The following is an 8,190-nucleotide window of genomic DNA, read 5'->3' as shown; positions in this document are numbered from 1 at the left end:
TATAAGAAAATACTCAGGCAGGCGAAAAGATCTTCCTGGCAGAAGTTCTGCTCTGATATAGAGAACACTTCCGATGCCGCAAAAATGCCCCCAACGCTTGGCTACCTCCAGGAGCCAGACATGTCATGGACGACTTCAAGCGAAGAGGTCTGCTTCTATGCACCCATTTTCCCAGCTCCACAAGCATTAAACCATCTCAAACGCCCCTGACTTACTATCTTATTCTGGCCCTCCACGCCCCATCAACTCAATCAAAATAAATACAGACGGTTCTAAGCTAGACAACCGCGTGAGCGGCGACGACTTTCGCGAATAACTTGGCATCAAAAAGGCGTTTAGGCTCCCAGACCACTGCAGTGTATTCCAGGCAGAAATCATAGCTATTCAAGAAGCTCTCCTTATGCTGCCAAGCCCACTCTTAGACATCAGAGAAATCTGCATGTACTCGGATAGCCAAGCGGCAATAAAATCCCTAAATGCCATTACATCGAACTCGATGTCAGTGCAGAACTGTCGTAAATCTCTTCACGAGATGACAGCACCGTTCTTAGTCTAACTCAGTTGGGTCCCAGGCCATAGGGACATTGAGGGAAATTATATAGCAGACGAGCTGGCAAGACAGGGTACCACTACCTTTTCTTCCAGACAGAAAGTGTCGGTATACCGATGGCCAGCTGCAAACTTTAAGTTAGGAACCACTTTGAATTTGTCGCAAATCAAATTTGGACCAACGATACAGAATCCCACAAAATAACACTTTTAGCTTGGCCCTTTCGCAACAAAAAGCGCTCTTTAGAACTCTGCAAACTTAGCAGAAACCAATGCTCAACCGTAATAAGAGCCATCACTGGGCCCTGGTTGGTTGGCACCCATGCCGCCAAACTAGGGTTCTACCATAACGACTTCTGTAGAAGAGGAGGAAACTGTAACTCACCTCTTCTGCGACTGCCCAGCCCTATTATGGAGAATACAGCGCTTTCTAGAGGTATGCTTCCTCCCAAAAATTTATCGGCACTATCCTTAAGGAAGCCGAGGAAAATTTTTAAATTGATCCAGGCATCTGGATGAAGTTAACACATGCGACATCCAGATAACCACGGGAAAATGGGAAGTGGACTAGTCCACGCGGTATCACAATGGGCCAACTCTAGGGCCTAAGTGAGCCAGGGTACTTCACCCTGACCGCGGCATCTACCTAACCTAACCTAATTACATAACATTAATTTTTTTTTTTCGGATGGTACAGAGTATTTAAGAGTTGAGCCCGTTCGACTTTAGCATTCCTTTCTTGTTTTATAATTGTCCTATCCAGTAAAGATCTTAAACAAAGACAAGAAAGGAGTGCTAGAATCCAGCGGGCTCAACTTTTAAATACCTTGTACCCACTGCCATTAAAAAGAAAAATATATAAAAACATATTTTAAGAATTAATGTAATAAAATAAAATAAATTAAATTAAATAAAAACAAGTGGAGAAGCTAAAGTCAGATGTACGAACGAAATACTTTGTTCACAAAACTGAACAAGAGCTCAGGAGTCAGCATAGGGAACACAATAAGTAGGTAGGCTAAGCAAAATCTCGGTTTAAAAATAGATAGCAAGGAATGCATATGGAGCGACAGCGGTTAAGGGTGGGTGCGCAATGAACTAGATAAGAAATGCTTCAAATACATATGGAGGAGAAAACCACTTGACACGATTAGGATATAATAAGACCAAAAATGTAAAATTAGAGTAAGTACAATGTTAAGAGAATAAGAAAGAGTCAAATACTAAATGATTAGTACATAAGAAACAGGAGAGAACGCTACAGTCGAGCAAGTAAAGTAAAATAGCCTGTACTCTCCACAAAAAAGGAAAATTAAAAAAAAAGACAATTTTAATTATTTAAAAAAAATTTAATTAATTAATTAAATTAATAAAGAAAATGAATTTAATACATACATAGAAGACATGTTTTTGTACAGTTTTAACAGCATACATTTATGTGTGTTTATATGCGTGAATGTATGCAGCACAAATTTGAACCAAAGCAGCAACAACAACAACAGCTGCGGGCAGAGCTACAAGCAGAGCATAAGCAGCGATTTGATTTATGGCTATAACTTTCTTTAGAATTGACCTATCATGATGAAACTTGGCACACGGACCCTGGATGTAACTACCAAAATTGATTTCGAAATTCCAAGAATTACGGGATTTATAAAAAACAAGAAAAAGGCTAAAGTCGGGTGTCCCGACTTTGAAATACTCTGTATATATGTTTAGAATAATTATAGAAGTTAAAAAAACTAAGAGAATAAAAAACAAGTAAAAAAGCTAAAGTCGGGTGTCTCGACTTTGAAATACTCTGTACATATGTTTAGAATAATTATAGAAATTAAAAAAAAGTAAGATAATTAGAAAAAAAAATTTGTTATCGATTTTACCTCTTTTGGTATTCGAACTCACGTAAAGGGCGTACAATTGCATATATACAAAGCAATTGCGTCTATGTGAGTGTATGTATGTTTATGCGCGTCTATTCGTGTCTGTGTAAGCATGTTCGCAGTCAACCAAAGCAACAGCATCAACAACAGCCGCGGGCAGCGCTGCAGAAGCAAATATATTTATGGCAATAAATTCTTGTTAAATCGGTCTGTCATGATAAAACTTGGCATAGGGGTACATAATTACTAACGGGGGCTATGGGCAAAATTTTAGTTGAATTCTAAGAGTTATGGAAGTTAGAGAAAATCGCGATTTGCTTGGGAAAGGGGGGAGTGAGGGAAATTCCAAAGTGCACATTTTCTGCGTATTCATATAAGGCATGTGGGACCTTGGTGTTCCTAGGTCTTATAGTCTCTGAGATATTGGCGATTATACGAATAGAAAATCGGGAAAACGCCCATAGGGGGAAAGTGTGGGGGGAAATCAAAAAAATAAAACAAACTTGCAAAGCGTACACAAATAAGGCATCTTTGTGCAAAATTTGGTGTCTCTAGCTCTTATAGTCTCTGAGATCCAGGTGTTTATACGGACGGACGGACAGACAGGGCTAGATCGACTCGTCTCGTCATGCTGATCAAGAATATATATACTTTGTGGGGTTCAGCCACGCCTCCTTCTGCCTGTTACATTTTTCAGCTCGCGCAAAACTAATATACTCTTCTACATTTCATGTACCGAGTATAACAAGTGGAAAAGCTTACCGACTTTAGCTTCTTCAATTGGTTTACCCTGTACCCAAAAAGTGAAAGGGTATACTAGTTTTGTGCGAATGTATGTAACACACAGAAGGAGGCGTGGCAGACCCCACATTATTGATCAGTATGAGAAGACGAGTCTGTCTGTATGAACGCAAGGATCTGAGCAAGTACAAGAGCTACAATAACCAAACTTGGTATTCAGGTTCTCCTGAGCCCTAAGCAGATCAAGTTTGTTTATTTTTTCTTATATGCACCCCACTCCCCCGCAATTCATGTTTTTACCATAACTCTCGTAATTTTTGGATTTTGTACACAGATTTGGCAAACATCTCCAACTAGAGATATTAGTGATAATGAGTCCGAATGCCATTTCATTATGATATGTCGATTTGAAAGGAAGTTATAGCCATAAACTTAATCTCTGCCGAAGCTCTGCCGGCAGCTGTTGTTGTTGCGTTGACTTCTCTTTACAACATACAATCACGAATAGACACGATTCTGATATAAATATATGCTGTTCAAATTGTACAGAAATACTTATGTGTGTATGCCTAAGCTCTGCCCGCAGCTGTTGTTGTTGTTGCTGCTTTGGCTTAACTTTGTACTGCATACATGAACACACACACACAGACACGAATAGACACGCATAGACTCACATTGATTAACTGACGTAGTACTTTTAAAAATGTATGTGTGTATGAGCAGCATCTTTTGAATGCCTGTTATCAGAACCGTACAGCCAACAAGCACGTGCCAAGAACCATCTCCATACTTTATCGCCCCATATCTCTCGGTCCCCATTTGAACACATATATATTATATATACATACATATATGCATATGATAAAAAAGATAAGGAAACAGCAATGATTAAAGATATTCGAATCAAACGACACATAAAGATACAACCACTGCATCAGTTTCTTTTCTTTTCATTATCAATGATGTTAAATTTTTTGTCTCTCCGATTTATTGATAATAAAAAAACCGAAGTGCTTTTATTTTTGGTTGCGGCATGGAATCTAAGCTATTCTGAAGTTAATATGCTAGATGTTGTAGAAACAAAGGCAAGTGGGGACTTAAGAGTTTTTTGTGTCTACACGAAATCAACATACTATATAATACATATTTGTGTCTGTTCTGAACATCTAGATAAAAGAGTGTAAAGAAACTGAAATAAAAACTCCAAGCGGAAATGCATATTGGAAATACAGAGGTCTACGTTTTTCTACATCTGAAGGTGTACTATGTTGGAAAGAGAATGAAACGCTACTATTTCGGGAATGTAACACGCACAGCGGGCGCTGGTTGCCAGAGTCTGTCACTTGCAAAACGAGAGACGAACCTAATACATTCTGTCCGAATGACCTTTTGGAAATAATGATGAGGAATGACAACCCAGTATGTCTAAAAATTTCTCCACACCCTCATCAGTACGACGATGCCTATTGCCACGGCTCAAATGTTATTATTCCCCTTGATTTATCTGTACCTGATTCTGATCTATCCATCGCCGTTACAAAGTTTTTGTCTAGTAAAGGCATAAACCGATTTTGGCTGCCTCTTAAACGAAATGACACCCTACCTCTATACAAAGTTCGTTTACCAGGAACCCGATGGAGTGAAATATTTGAAGGAAGTATAGAAATTGCTGACCTAAGATCTAATAAAAACTGTCTATCTACGATAGTTGTTCATAATCAGAAAAACAACAGTCACCAAAACAGGCACACACAATTTATCAATGAAGTGACTCACTGCAATGAGCTTATTCACTCGGTTTGTATATTCCGGAAAAAACTTTTGTCTCGTACGGGCTGTAAGGAAAATTTTGGAGCGCTAAGCTATCGACCAGCAGAATGTTATGGGTTGGAGTGGAATCATAAAAGTAGGTCTCGCTCAATCAATGCACTAAATGTTAATAATTTTTTTGAAAAACGCAACGTTCTTCAACTTATATTTCGAGACCTTATATCAAAGTCCAGAAGAAACGAGTTTTTTGAAGTTGAAAGTTTTGCAGATGAAGCGGATAAGGTCTATGTAGTGTTAATGAACCGAAAAGAAGAGTTCAAGATCTTACATAAAAACAACGATAATGAATTTCCTTTGATTAGTGAAGAAATTGTTCCCATTACAAATAATTTGGTGACAATGATTTTAAAATTTAATGTTGAATTACAACAGCTCGTCTTAATAGTTTATAACAGTCGGTTCATTTGGCGCATAGAAGAGGATGATGAGAATGAAGGTATTCGATGTTTTACCAATGCCGATTATAAACTCCTTAGCAGAGTCAAAATTGATCATATATGGGAAAATGATGACAAGACAAAATCAATTTTCAAATTGAAAGTGGAGGCAGATGACCCTGGAGAGTATTGGTGTGAAGCCCATACAATATTCAACTTTGATCTAATAAGCTCTCAAAAAGTAGTTGCTAGCAAGATCCGAAGAGGCCATGCCTTTGCCATGCAGTTTGATGTTCCTTGCCATGTTTCTAAAAATCAGGAAAACTTGTGTACAAATTTTCACCGTAATGCCAAAAAACTTTCTAAGAATGTGCTTAGGCTATTTCGCAAAGATATGCTATTAGAACCAAAATCTTTTCATGATTTGGTTATACATAATGTTCGGATTATGAAACTGCAGTATTTCTCTATGGAAAGCGTAAATTGTTGGATTCATGTAACAGCATCACTTAGAACATCTGCTGTGGATAATAGTGAGGAGGAGAGCAGTGAAGAGAATAACAGCCTAGAAGACAGTGACCGCATTAGACATGATACTTCAATACGTATGCGTGTTTGGCAATTGATAACTAAATTAGTATTACAGCGAAATGTTCAAATCGTACGCAGCACAGAATATTGTTTTCCAGAACGGTTTTATATGAACGGCAATGTTAAAAATCAATGGTTACAATCAAATCGGGGACAGGTAGCCACAACTTTATTTCTGTGCCTTCTGAAAAACGGCATGCCACAAACGCGTCTTTGCAAAGGTGATTTTATTGAAGGTGCCTATTGGAAAGATATAATGCAACCTATTTTCTGTGAGTTAAATCTAAAAGGTACAGAAATAACAGCGCGCCTCCATAATTTGGAAAACTTTAATTTAAAACAACCTGGGTGGCTGGCAAGAGATATCAAAAACATAATTAAAGGACGCCTTGACAAGATTGTATCAGCTGATTTGTACTTGATTTCAAAAATAATGCAAGAATCTGTAAAATACATCACTCATTTAATTGATGATCAATTTCGAAATGCAACTACCAGTCTCACAGAAACTATTTTTGAAGAGACTCGTAAAAGCAATAATACTATATTGACAGAAACTGTTTGTAATTTTATTGACATCTACAATTATTTAATGAATGTTAAGCTAAGCACATTTAAGGAATCACTTAAACTGAATTCTACTAACAGACTGTTAGAGGCTTTTGAAAAAACAATTGATAAGGTGACATCTGTACGTAGCTATGAGGAAAATATCTGGCCAAATGATTTAAAAAATGAAAATGACCTTGAGTTTTCTGACTATGTGGATATTGGAGTCTCTGTGACTTCATCAAATAATTTCTTATGCTTTGTAATAGACCCTTTAGTATCAAATATTTCAGGGGTAGCAATATTTCAAGATGCTGAGTCTCAAGAACCTTCCGAAATGTTAACTGGTGCCTTTAAGCACGAATATTATCGTTTTTTGCAAGCAAACCATACTTATGAAGACTTTGTGAATGACCCTCATTTACAAATGGGCACTTTTATACCAGATAAGCTCCTAAATCGCCTAAATGAAATCTCAGAAATGTTGAATGTAACGCAAAAGCGTAGCCCCGTTATTATCATCAAAATTTACTCCAGTGATAGACTCTTTCAAGAACTTTCTACTAAGAAACAGATTGTTTCTGGTCGTATCGTATCCATATCTATTCCTGGCTTTAATACTGAACTACCAGATATTGTCCCTATTGCATTACATGTATCGCCCGACGAAGCAAAGAATAAAAATGACTCGATTGAGTTGTGCCATTATTGGAATTTTCGTAATTGGGTAACTGATGGTATAACATTTTTAGGGAAATATGGGGACAAAAACAATATTATTCTTTGTGGTTGCAGCCACCTAACACCATTTGCATATTTAGTTGGAGGAGGCCCCAACATTTCTATAGATGTTAGCCTGGGGGCAAGCTATAGTAAAATTCATGAAAAGGCGTTGGATGTAATTACAATAGTGGGCTGTTCATTATCGCTGATGGGTATATCTGGAATCTTAATCACGGCTGTACTTTTCTCATCTTGGCGCCGAAAAGCTTCATCAAAAGTGCTAATACAACTGGCCCTTGGTATAGCACTTCAAATGATAATAATTTTAGTTATTGAAGAACCCTCGCTCCATTTTGTTATAAACAAAATATTGCCCAGTTGTATTGTAATTGGCGCTTGTCTACATTACAGTGTTCTTGTGCAGTTTTTTTGGATAATGATTATTGCATATTTACAATTTCAACGTTACGTTCAAGTATTTGCTCAAAACCGCCCAAAACGATTTTTTATGAAATCAACTATTTTCTGTTGGGGCTTGCCGCTTATACCCGTAGTGCTTGTAATTTTGTTCGATAAAGAGACTTTTGTAAAAGGAAAAATCTGTTATCCATCTGGATATGCATTGTATTTTGGAATAATTGCTCCTATTGCTATCATAATAATGGCGAATTTTATTATATACTGCCTTGTTATATATAATATAACACGAGGACCTGGTTCTCAGATACGTCGTACTGATAAAAGTATATTGGTATCGCAGATCCGGCTCTCGGTGCTTCTGTTTTTTTTATTGGGACTAACGTGGGGCTTCGGGTTACTTTCAATAATGAAAATTGGCTTAGTTTTCTCATATTTATTTTGCCTCACAGCTACATTACAGGGATTTGTTATGTTTGTCTATTTTATCATTCTGGATCCTGTTACTAGACGGTTTTGGATCAATCGGCTTA

General features: G+C 37.4%; 1 protein-coding gene across 1 annotated transcript; it reads left to right on the top strand.

The window, feature by feature from the left end:
• The first annotated feature begins 4,231 nt into the window (after positions 1-4,231).
• Positions 4,232-7,320, top strand: LOC115629990. Its single transcript, XM_030526616.1, has 4 exons — positions 4,232-4,255; positions 4,341-5,436; positions 6,811-7,254; positions 7,313-7,320. The coding sequence occupies exons 1-4, from the start codon at positions 4,232-4,234 to the stop codon at positions 7,318-7,320; spliced, it is 1,572 nt and encodes a 523-aa protein (XP_030382476.1).
• The last annotated feature ends 870 nt before the right edge of the window (positions 7,321-8,190 follow it).

Source organism: Scaptodrosophila lebanonensis, unplaced genomic scaffold (genome assembly GCF_003285725.1).
Source record: "Scaptodrosophila lebanonensis strain 11010-0011.00,11010-0021.00 unplaced genomic scaffold, SlebRS2 tig00000197-arrow-arrow-pilon, whole genome shotgun sequence".
NCBI classification, from domain to species: domain Eukaryota; kingdom Metazoa; phylum Arthropoda; class Insecta; order Diptera; family Drosophilidae; genus Scaptodrosophila; species Scaptodrosophila lebanonensis.
The sequence above is the reverse complement of the archived record's forward strand: the minus strand, read 5'-3'. Positions and strand labels throughout refer to the sequence as shown.